Source organism: Varanus komodoensis, unplaced genomic scaffold (assembly GCF_004798865.1).
Source record: "Varanus komodoensis strain SLA01 unplaced genomic scaffold, ASM479886v1 scaffold17, whole genome shotgun sequence".
Lineage (NCBI taxonomy): Eukaryota > Metazoa > Chordata > Lepidosauria > Squamata > Varanidae > Varanus > Varanus komodoensis.
In genome coordinates, this window is record NW_025335505.1 from 13,655,426 (window position 1) to 13,668,560 (window position 13,135).

General features: G+C 38.0%; 1 protein-coding gene across 1 annotated transcript in view; it reads left to right on the forward strand.

Annotated features, from left to right (window-relative positions):
• CDH7 (cadherin 7) overlaps nt 1–13,135 on the forward strand; it is a 114,264-nt gene that overhangs the window by 74,503 nt on the left and 26,626 nt on the right. Inside the window, exon 6 of the mRNA XM_044426399.1 lies at nt 11,987–12,240. Within this exon, the coding sequence (XP_044282334.1) occupies nt 11,987–12,240 (254 nt within the window). The remainder of the gene's footprint in view (nt 1–11,986; nt 12,241–13,135) is intronic.

The following is a 13,135-nucleotide window of genomic DNA, read 5'->3' on the forward strand; positions in this document are numbered from 1 at the left end:
TGCAGGTTACCACCCTGTTTGGATGCAACAGTGACAGAACTTGGGTTCAATAACCCTTTTTTCCCCCTGTTGCATGTCACACATGAGCCACTTCTGATTTGAATATGCAGCCTTTGATTGGCCTGATTGGAGTTTTCATGACATGAAAATACAGTTGCTTTTTGCTTTTTGTATGTTAAATAATCCAGTGTCAACCTACAATTAGTTGATAGGTAAATTAGCCCAAGATTTGTCACCATTATGTATGAATGGGTCCTCTATGTGTGGATGATGGAATGGGCTAATACTGTTCCTGCAATACACTTTTGCAGTAGTAGCTGCACTAAATGTTCAAAATATTAGGAAGCAAAACTTAGGAAAATTACAAAACTTTGCCCTTTCATGCTTAGCAGCCAGTCTAAGGAAGCATCCATAGTTTACTCATTTAATATCTTTCAACAGGGATCTGGAAGAAGTATACTCATCTTAGGAAGAGACATTTATCAGTGTCATATTGAACAACATTAAATATCTCAGGCCATTCATGTGTCAAGCAGGATGGTCAAATGACTTACACCAAAGGACAATCTTCTATTTGAAGGTCTCCATTCATTGAAGAAGCACCAAACCCAGGTCCAATTAATTAAAGAATCACAAGAAGGGAGAATTGCAACCTTGGAATTGCTCATTAACTCTTGGTTTCTGGACAGGGAACTGTGAAGGCAAGACATTGAGGTCACTTGGTGATAGGCATCTTCATTATGATATGTAGTTACATGCTGTCAAGGTGTCACCAACTCATAGCAACTCTATGAATGAAGGCCATCCAAAATGTCCTGTCCTTGACACCTGTGCTCAGCTTCTGTAAACTCAACTCTGTGGCTTCTTTTATGGAATCAATACTTTTCATAGTTGGACTTTAGCTTCTTCCATCTTCAGCTTTACCTAGCTTTATTGTTTTCTCCACTAAGTCTTGCTTTCTCACTATGGCCCAAAATATAATAGGTTCCAGTTTGTCACTTTTGCTCCCAGGAAAAGTTCTGCCTTGATTTCATTTAGGATTCACACTTGTTTACATTCCATGTTTCAAATGTGTCAGTTCTCTTCCTGTCAGCTTTCTTCACTGTCCAGCTTTCACATCCACATATATAATCATTAGGAATACAATAGTGTGAATGATCTTAGCCTTGGTCTTCAGTGAAATGTCATTACACTTGATGATCTTTGTTTGCCCGTCCAAGTCTCAGTCTTCTGTGATTAATTCTCTTTGATCCAATATTGATTCAAGTATTGCAAATCCTTTCACAATTTCAATTCCATCATTGCTGACATCAAAACTGTGTAATTCTTTTGTAGTCATGATTTTTGTTTTCTTAGTGTTGAGTTGTATGTCAATAGTTTAGTATCTTCAACAATAGTTGAAGTAACAATAGTTTAGTATCTTATGGAATGCGCTCCCCAGAGAGGTCCACCTGGCACCGTCATTTGTTTTTTGGCACCAGGTGAAGACCTTTTTATTCAAATGTCAATTTAATTGCTAATATTATTTGCTTATTTTATTCTTTGGCCAGGGGGACTTATTTTATATTGTTAATTTGTTTTATATTTTTAGTGTATTATATTTTAATCGATGTTTTGTGAGCCGCCCCAAGGCTTCGGCGAATGGGGCAGCATAGAAATTTTCTAAATAAATAAAATAAATAAACATATCTGAAATTATTGATGTATCTCTCACCAATTTTCACTCCTTCTTCCTAATCCTGCTTTCTGTATGATACATTCTGCATAAAGATTAAACAGATTGGGAAATAAAGTAAACCCTTATGTCATGCCTTTGCCTATAGAAAACCTTTCTGTTTCTCTATATTTTGCCTCCTAATAAGCTTCTTGTACACGATATAGGTTATGATCACAACAATCAAATGCTGAGGTACCCCCATTTCAGGCAGGCACATCTATAGCTTCTCATGATCTGCACAGTCAAAGGCTTTGCTGTAGTCTATAAGGCACAGACTGATCACCTTCCAAAATGACTTGGTGCTCCCCTTTAGTTATTGCAAATTTGCTAGGATCTGTGAGAATTCCATCTCTCAGATTCATTCCCCAGGCTTGGGGCTCCATACACTTAGCATCTGCCTGAGTCTGCATTTCTGGTGAGAGCTTCCAGTGTTCAGAGGTGCTCACCAGGAACCAAGCTCCATTGGCTGCTCAAGCAGCACTCCTCTTCTGCTCCTGGCACTGCCACTGCCAGCAGCAGCAAATAGGAAAGAAGTGGTGCCTGGCATGCCTGCTTGCAGTGCCCATCTTCTGCATCCTTCTGCTGCTCTTTGGGTGGGCTGCTGGTTACGCAGCTGGTACTCCACAAGCCTTTGCAGATTTCCTCATGGCTTGCCTGCTTTGCAGCACCAGGCCAAGCATGAGAGGATGTCCACATGCATTAGGGTTCATCCCAACCCTAATATTTGCAATATGATCTTGAGTTCCTTTTCCTTTTTCTGTATCCTGCTTGTCAGACATTTCTGATACCATTTACAGTAAAACACGTTGTTGCAACACCTTGAGCATCACTTCGCTTGCATGGGAAATTTGGATCCTATAGTTGCTGTACTCCTCAGCATCTTCTTTCTTGAGGGTTGGAATGTATATTTAATGTTTCCAATCTATGCATCATTGTTTAGTCTTCCATATTTATTGGCATATTCTTGGTTGGTTATGAATCAATTCAGCCTCTGCAATTTGGAATAGTTCTGTTCATACCCTGTATACTCCAGGTTCTTATCTTTCTAAGGGCTTTCAGGGCAACTTTTGCTTCACTTTTTAATATTTCAGGATTTTCTTCATTGGCTTTTGCTTTGATAAAGTCTATCAACTTTATTTATACATTTAGATGTATCCATCTATCATATCCACCTTTCTTTATTTTATCATTTTTCAGATACTAAGCCATCTGTTTGCCTTTCAGTATTCTTAATCTAGTCCGAATATCCCTTTGATCGCTTGGGTCTTCTGAAAGAGGTCTCTTGCTTTTCCTTTCTTGTTGCTCTCTTCTATTTATTTGTACAGATCATTGTAATAGTCCTTTTTGTCTGTATTGATACTTGCTGAAAATTTACATTCAGGATTCTGGCCCTATTTCTGTCACCTATTTCTTTTGCTTCTCACTTATCCTTTGAATATTTCTTCTGTCATCTGTAGAGGCTTTTTCTTTCTTCTTGCTCCAGGAATTGTCTTTTTGCATCCATTTCTAATACTGTCTCTGGTTTCAGTCCACACTTCTAGTTCACAGTGAGTTAGTTTAGTAATGCAAATATATTCTTTATGTGGATTTCAAATTAATCAGGAATAATATTTAAGCTTTATTTTGGCATCATTCTTCTGTTAGTAGTCTTTTTCAGCTTTGCTCTGATAAGAGTCCATAGCCACTACCACAATCAGCTAATGGGCTTATTTTGGCCAAGAAATGCATCTTCTTCATGTCCTAGTTCCATTTACACAACATATTCTATTACTGTATTGACCATCTGGTGATATCCATGTGTTCAGTTGTCTGATCAGGAACCTGAAGTATGTATGGTGGTCAGCTTCATATAATTCAATGAGTCATTCTCCGTCTTTGTTTCTGACCCCAGGACAAATTGTCCCACACCATGAGATTCTGCTTTGTTTCCTACTTTTGCACCTCAGTTACCTATGATGATGGCATGCTTTGGTTAGTGTTACCAACTTGCTCTTGAAAGCTTTCATAAAAGTTTTTGGTTTCTTCTGTTCAAGATCGGATAATGGAAAATATACCTGAATGCTGGTTATGTTGATAGGTTTTCTACAAATGCTAATTCATGTGACTCAGTCATAATTTACATTATATTCCCTTACCCCATATACCTCATTATTAAAGCCATTCCATTACTTTTGATTTTGTCATTTTGGGAGTAAAATGCTTTCTGTTTAGCAGACTGAAAATGTCCCATTCCAATTCACTTTAGTATGTAAACACCAAGTACTGCTGGGTTTAACCAGTCAGTTTCTTACTTTATGGTTTCTAGTTTGCTTTGATTCATTCTTCTCATATTCCCTGTTCCAGTTGTTGTGCAGCACTGGACTTTCCCTTCTATTTGTACATGTCAGCCACTAGACTTCTTGAATTAGTTGTAGTTGGGTTGTTTTGTTCATCCTTTGCTCTTCCTCAATAGCTGATTGTTTGCCTTTCAAACTGAATGTTTCACCTTGTGAAGCTATCTCTTTTTTCATTGTGGATTGTTTCATCATAGGGTTTACAATATGGGAATATTAAGAACTGGTTTACCATTGGCTTCTTCTGTGTAGCATCAACCAGAGTTAACTTGAACATCACTGCTGCTATCTATCAAATAACCATTATGGTGGGACTTTCAGCTATTGCTGCTATAGCTGTCCTTCAGGAGTTGCTCCACTGTTAGAGATATCCACTCCCTTCTGCTGAGATAACCATCACTCCTGAAGATGGTGGATGCATCTTAGTCTGGTATCTTAGCTTGGACCATTCCACCTTGGGTGCCACTTCTAGGAGACTATCACAGTGAGAATGTCTGGTTCACTGTTAGTATTGCTTGTGGCTTCTCTGACCCTCTCACCACATACAGCTGTGCAACTAAGAGAAGGTCACTTCTTTTAAATGTCGATCCATACATAAAAAATAACACATACAATCTTTGTCCAATTTTACTTTCTTTTTTGCTGATGGACACCCCTTTTTAAAAAAGAAATTCTGGTCATGTGTAAGTGTCCACCTTTGTACCTTCCCGGCTCAGGATGCACAGGAACTAAAAGCCATTTTTTAGCCTGATACAAAATGGTGTAAGAGGTTGAACTTTTTTTTTTTTAATTTTACCATTTATGCACTGTTCTCAGGGTCATAGCAGAGAAAGATGGTCCCATCAATCACCTGCTGCAAAATCCACTTGAAACAGAAAAACTACATACAATTTGCAGACAGCAACTTATTTACATGCTTCAATAGCAACTTTGCCTATTATTTTACACATTTCTCTTCACACTATACAAGTAGTGATGATATTACCTAGTGGAAAATGTATTACTGGATTCTCTCATCTTTCATATGAACCAAGTTTCTAATCCATATGGCTAGTGAAGGCTGGTGGCTCCACTGTTAGTGGAGCAGTGTATCCACTAGATTGTTTTAGACCAGCAGTGTATCTAGGTTGTAGTTTGAACTTTTAAGGAGACATTTTTAGGACCCTGTTTTGCAGATAGGGTTCAGCATCACTGGTAGCTCTTTTAACGTTGGCTAAAGCTCCTTCAGAGGATATGTCTTAAAAGTGTCTTAGCAGAGCCTGAAAACACAAGACAGTGAGCAATAGTTTAATAGAAGATCTTAATGTAGGGAAACAGCTGTTTTTCTGTATTTAAATGATTTATGCAGCATGCCATAAGGCAACTCTAGGGGCTAATGCTTAAATAGAAGAATAGCTTTCAAGTAAAATAGGTCAAATATGTAGAAAAGGAATAAGTTGCATCCAATATTGCTGTTCCACCAGTAAGATTTTCGACCCCTGTTCCAGCCCTCACTTACCACACTCCCTTGAGGAGACTTGCAGCACACACAGGGAGGAAAAGGACAGGGAAGTCCCATTGTGGGAGCATTGGATCCTACCCATTCCATGGTTGAAGAGACAAAATGAGGACTGGATCCTGAAACTTAGTTATCTTATCGTTTTATTGAACAAAAATGAACATCAAATGGAGTAACTTTCTTTAACAGGAACAATTCCTCTGTCTATGATTGTCTGCTTCCTTTTTAATCTGACCAACTAGGGACATAGGAAAGGGTGGCCAAGTTAGCTAAATAGAATATGGAAAATTATTTGAATATTTTTCCCAGAAATCTTTGTAGCAGGTTTGTTAACTTTGGTTCACTGAAATTTTGAAAAAGAAAAGAGGTTTTGCTGTCTTCTCTACCTCTTTCTTTATCTATTCTAGAAGAAAAACAGTTTTCACCTCCAGATCAGTCAGCTAGGTGATGGGTCTTTATTTTCCCTGGTAAACCAATTCCACCTGGGGCAAGCTTCTGCTGGCAGTAGCAAGTATAATATGCTGGAGATGACAAGGAGTGCAGCCATATCTGGATCCAGTCTACCCAGATCCAAAAATACCTTATACTCCTTTGAGGGGTTTGGATTAAGATTCCTACTGAAACTCTATTAGGATTACATTGCTACTGGAAATTTAATCTTTTGTTAAGTTAATACTTTTATTATTATATTTTTTATAAACTTGTACTAAAAATGCCTGGTAAAACAACTTCCTTGCTCCTTTGTTCACTTCAAAAATATACACGTCTGATTTACCTAAATTAAATGCACAAAGGAAAAGCGGGCTTTTCATTAAAACGAGTCACAAAACAGAGACGTGTAAAAATTAACTGCACATCAAGCTTTTTTGAGTGTGCATGATAGGGATGGCTTGTTTTGTAATTTCCTTCAGATAGGACAAAATGCTCACTCTTTTTTTTTAAAGATGAATGGATGAGGCATAGGATCTAATCAGATAACACTAATGCACAGATATTAATGAAGCTGTCAAGCTGCATTCACTGTACTAAGGAAGAACTAAAGTATGCATTGTCCTTTTAACCTTCAGTACTGTTGTGAGTTGTTAGCTTTCTATTCTAACAAAACCCCATACCTGAGTCATAGTAATAAAAAGATAATCCAAAGGCTGGCTAAATGATAATTGGTACAGAATAAATCTTAGTGCAGTCAGATCTAAAGTAAAACAGAAGGCCCTCTACATAACAAAGTCATTTTACCTACTTTAGCATAAGTCAACATTAATTTCCCACATAATATTAATAAAAGAGTTAATAACAGTGCTATGTATGAGGAAATTGATGTGTTAATTTATTTGTTTTATATTAGATTATTTAAATTAGTGGTTGACAGGAAGATGCTTTTCAGTCTGATTAATCCAGTTACTCCTGCCTGTCTATTAGTCCAGTCAGCAGCACCTCATAGGTAGGGAATAGAGTGAGTAGGAAGGAATAGAGTACATTGCAGCCAGCAGTGGGCAGTGACTGTGTAGGCAAAAGTCCCCATGTTTGTTCTGGCAGCGAACTGGGAGAAACCGTCTTCAGGCATTCAAAGCAGGTTGCAGGAATGAATGGGGCTATCTCCACTTGCTTGATGACACTGGAACCATTCCTGAGGCAATGAACTGTGTGCCTTCACCAATTCATACCCACTGTAGTCATTGTTAGGTCATTCATAGCCATCTTCTTACATGGTGCATAATTTCTGACTTTTTCTGGCATTGGCCTGATTCAGCTTCTGCCTCCATCCTAAGGCAACCAATAGCCACAATATCTCTGCAAGCGTAGCAAATAAACATTTAATAGAGTTTTAATGCGGTAATGATAGATGTGGCCAAGTCCATGTGTTTGTGGGTACAGTGAATGAAATACTTGATACCTTGCCCCTTCCCTTCCCTTCCCTTCCCATCCCATCCCATCCCATCCCATCCCATCCCATCCCATCCCATCCCATCCATCTTATAGTTCACTTCACAGGGATGGTACAAATGGTGGTAAAATTGCCGTGTGTTAAGTGTGCCACCTCAGTTTCACATTGAGCCCTTTCAGATCCCATTTGGGGAAATGATGAGAAAGAGTGTGCATTTTCAGCACCATCAGGATAGAACAGAATAACTATACTATCCAGATCAAACCTCTCTTGATTTCACCTAACATAGAATCCTGCAACCTACTTCCCTTCAACATGACCAGATGAGCTGACAGAGTGGTTTCCAGTAGATAAGGCTGTCAATAAGACATTCCCATTTCTTTTCCAAGAAAGAAACAGAGATCAATAAATGGCTAGAAACTGCAAATTAAAGATACATGCCTTTGTGCTAAGTGACAGTTACAATATGGTCAGCAAACTCTTTTCTCTTGCTGTGTTTTAATTAGGAAGCTTCCAAGAAGGCTGCTTTAAATAGTTGTATTTTTCTTTTCTTTTTTTCCCCTCTTTTTGTCCTCCATTCAGTGCCCTGAAAATCCGGCATTAAATAGTACTTCATTTCAGTAATTCCGTCTAGCACTTGTTTTACACTTGTCAGTAAAAGCGTCTAACTGTGCATGTAAACTTAATATTGTACAGTATTCTCTGGTCAGAAAAGTTAGTTCTTCAGATCCATGACACTTTACTTCCAGCATTATAATGACTTTTACAATTATTAATGCAATTTGATAGATAAACGTAATCTCCAGTGACTATTGTAATTTTCAGTGCTGAAAAAAGGTGTAAAAGACCTCTTGAATGCAATAGGCTATTGGGTCACGACCCAGCATAAAGGAATGCTTAACTCTTGACTTGTGTGAGGTCTTTCTGAATTCTGTATGGTTAATAAAATCTTAATTGCAGAGATAAACACTTATTTGAAGGCTTATTTGAATTAGTGGTTCTACTTGTAAGTAAGCCCTTATTGCACTGGAACAGAATATATTGCCCATGGAGGAAGGGTAAAATAAGTATCTTAATAATCAAATGCTTCTTAAAGAAGATAAATATTTACCATTAATCTTTTAAAGTATTGATCATAAAAGTTAAATACAGTTTGTTTCTTTATTAATTCAGTTCACATTAACTCTTATAGTCCTCACAGCTATGGACATAACTTCATTCAGAGGAGGTCAAATGCTCTTTAATTAAAGGCCATAAAACAATGCTTGGTTATACAGCTGTATTGGTGTGGGGATTAAAAAACTTTCAAAGGCTGCCTTCTATTTACCTTTGGGTTGAAGTGGAAAATATGTTAGCTCACCCATTTTTCCTAAACCTGAAAATTCTATCAAACACATGACGGGAAGTACTGACAATCAATAAGCTTTAAATATGATGTGCTGGTGGCAATGTCAACTAGTGTTATCCAGGATATGAACCGGATAACAAGACCCGAAACTAGCCCTTCTGCAACCTCTACTGACTTCTTACAGAAGCAGTAGGTTCAATTAGTTTTCCATTGCACTAGTCAGAGCCTTTTGTGCTACCAGACATTGGGTACTGCCCAGAAACTTACATTGTTTCACTATGTCAGAGCTGTTCAGACCACGGTTCTACAATCGTCCATAACTAGACTTTGTAAAGTACAATGCTGAGGAGCCGCTCAGTGCATAAATAATTCAACGAACATAAAACAGAAATGAAATGTCAAGAGGAGGTAATAAGTATTACCAACACTTAACTCCTACATTATTATTATAGTTACTATTTCTAGCACTGGGTTCTAACATAGAAATCCTGTTGCAGAATTCATGACAATGGTAACCTTTATACAGGCATCTTCCCAAACAGATGATGCAAGTTCAAAGTGTGTGTGCGTGCTGTCCACACCCCTCTGTTGCCTTGTGCCCCTGTCATTTCATCTCATCTCTGTCTTGTTGCATTGAGCAGTGAGGCCTGAAACAGATTCTACTTGCTTTTTTCCCTGAATGTGATGACTCCCTTGCAGACCACACAGCTCAATGCAGCAAGTTTAGGAACTAAGGGAGTGAAACTAGCACACAAGGGGACTCAAGCCTCATTTTCAAGTGCCACTCTGTCCTTGCCATACATCCCAGTAGCACCACAGGTGAAATCTCCTTCCTTATGTTATAGTTGCCATGAACCTCCGCAGCTTCATCCTGATAGATTCACTGAGGTTTTGAAATGGGCTCTCTCTTTTCCCCTTCAAAATTGTACCTGCATCTCTGTAACACTTCCCAGCTACTCCAACTCCCCAAAGGAATTATTACTAAATCGTAATGCACAGTTTGCCATGATTCCTCCCCCCACTCTCTCCATGCATTTACCTGGTTTCTCCCTGTTTCCAAAAATCTAGGGACTAGAACCCAGATCTTCTGAATCTCAGCCTGCACTCTTAGCCACTCAACCTACACACTGGTTCCAATTATTATTCAGACTTCCTTTTCTTTTCTGTGCATGTCAGCTGCTAGATTTCCTTTTGGCTTTGATCTACTTGTGTAGTTGATTGTGCGTCTTCCAATCTCGGAGTCTCATCTTCTGGCACTGTCTCTTGTTTCATTTTGGATTGTTTCATAATGGGATTTTCATGGTAAGAAATATTCAGAAGTAGTTTACTATCGCGTTCTTTTGCACAGTACTAACCAGAGTTAGCTTGAGTATCACTTCTTTTGTTTGCAAAAGATCTACCACTGTCACCTTCAGCTATTGCTGCTGCTCGTTCTCTCCTGCTGATGTGACTGTTACTTCTTAAAGGGTGGGTGCATCTTAGTCTGGTAGCTCAGCTTTGACCATTCTATTTTGGGTGGTCCTGTTAGTATAGCAGAATACTGAGACTGTCTGGCTTCCTGGCAACATAGCTCTTGACTTCTCCGACACTCACAAATGCCCTCAACATGTGAAGCTGTTCCCCCCTCATCCAAGTAATAATTAATATTTTCCTTGATATGAAAAGAACACAAAGGAATGGTGAATTATTTAATACTTCCACTTCAGATATATATGTTAATATAAGCAGTCCATATATGTCAGGCAGCATTCAAACAGCTCGGGCAGCTGTAAGAGATATGTTGGAATTGTAGGAATATCATTCAAGTGTGCATACATCTGCTATTATGAACGATTTTTCAAGAACATAATTTTATGAGCAATTCATATATTTCAGGATTTTCAATGCATTCCATGGAATTACAACTACAACAAAATCTGCATATTCAAAGAGTGAGCAAAGAAAATCATCCACATTTTTAAAATATGTATAGGAACTTAAGTCATGGAGGATATGTATAAAAATGCACACAATTTGAAAAATGTGCACAAAATGCACATTGCAGAAGCCAAAAAATTGCTACTAAATTTGATTTTACCTTAACAAATATACATATCATCTACCTTTGCTAAAGAGATAGAAACCTAACACCATACCAGTGGTGCTTGTTAGTAGTAAAAACTGGGAGAGATTTTTCTCTGTCTCTTTGAAGCGGACAGGCGCCACATCAGACTTGTGTCTGGCTCTTCCCTTTTGGCACAATATTATTTCCACAGTATAGTCCTGGGACCATACTAAATTTGGTTTCCAATTTTCCCACTATTTCCTGGAAGGATCGTTGATTAATTTTATCTTAACAGTTAATTAATTGCTGAGTTGTAAATGTCATATATACAAAGAAATGGACTGTGGCTTGTACCATCTATAAAATTTATATGAATCTGCCCTTTTGGACCTGACTTGTGATGCCACATGTAGACACCTTCCTTATCTTCCTCCTCCTACATGACACTGTGAACTTCACTGATAGTGATGTTGATAGCAATTTGTGCTACCATTCTTCTTAATCCAATTTGCATGTTTGAATGTGAAATTAGCAGCAGTTCAATCAATTTCCTTTTGGCTGATTTATATGCTTTAAAAGCAGTTTCACACACACAAAATATGATTATGATATTGCTTATTATTGTTACTTTGGATTCTGCTGTTTACTATAATTAAATAATTATTTTGCCCTCTAATTATCCACACCCTCCTAATCCCGCACACACAATATAAATAGTATGTATTAAATACAAGGAAAGCATATCCTGGTTTATTTTCCTGATAATGTGATATCACTTTGATATTTCAGTTCCTAATGTTCACTAGATGGGAAAATTGGTGATGGAAATAGATTCAGTTATCTTACAGATGAAAATAATATTACCTGGGTTATATGACAGTACTTTTTCATGATACAATCATTGTCTGATAAGAATGATAGTTGTAGAGTAGTCCTTAGTGGGCTTTGAATTGGAGGCATCGAGACCTTATAAGACCACTATGACCTTTTGATTTTAAAGATCTCCCTTGTGGTTGGAGAAATATGTTACAATGGGTGAAATATTAGCATTTGGTCACAGCTCTATTCCTTGATATTTGCAGCTCAAAGACCTTACTGATTCAGCTTTGACAATTTACTTTTAAATAGTGCTTAAATATCTAAATAACCTTTTGTGTGTAGGAGCTGGATTATGAAGCCAAAGCCAGCTATACCTTGAGAATAGAAGCAGCAAATAAGCAAGTTGACCCTCGATTTCTAAGCCTTGGACCATTCAGTGACATGACAACAGTGAAGATTATTGTGGAAGATGTCGATGAACCACCTATATTTACTTCACGTTTGTACACCATGGTTGTATCTGAAGCAGCCAAAGTGGGCACCATCATTGGAACTGTGGCAGCCCATGACCCAGATTCATCTAACAGTCCTGTCAGGTAACTTACAGCTCCTTTTGTTTCCTCTATCAGTTTCTGTGGTGCACCTGTGCATTTAATCACAGAGTTCTTCAAAATAGAGAAATTATTGCCATTTAAGTTAGTATTTATCATATAAAGCTAAAACTTCACAGGGGTCAGAATCCAATGGGACACCAGTCATTCTGCTACATTCCACCAATGTTGTTGTGTAAGTGGCTCCCGTTGCTTTGCAGTGGGAATGTAGTGCTTCCAAGGCAACACAACATTAACAGCACTTGCATAAGGCAGTTTGGCTGATTTGCTTCCTTCCAGAAAAGAATATGGTCTTTTCATGGTTTTCTGTGGGAAAGTTAAATCTTCCTTTCATAAGTGATGGGTGCCACTTGCCCAGAAGAAATGATGGGGCCCACTACTTGTGTAAAATAATAGGCAGGTGGAAAAGAATGAAAAGGGATGTAAGGGGGCCTTGCTGGATTCTGTTCAGGGATTTGATTGGCACACAAAGCTCTTCACAAGAAGAAGCATTTCAGTTCACTTTAATGTTGATGAATGACCCATGCATGCCCATGTATTGTGCACTATGCAATGAATGCAACGGATTCTAATTTGCGTGGAGGTTTGCCATTCTGTGGACACTGAATCAGCCAAATCACCACAATACTAGTTTGTTTCTATGTTGTATCTATAGCTGTTTCATTTTTTGGGAACAACGTCATACAGACATTTAAATAGTCAAATATCCTATTTTTCTTGCAGTAAGTATGCATATTATTCAAGTAATCTGGGTATTTCATCTTCTGAGCTGTGTTGCAATGGTTTTGCTTCATCAGTGTAATTTTAATTTTCTCTTTTACACACATTTCAGCATTACAGATGAAATTAACTGTATTATGTAAGGAAAATTTTCTATAGA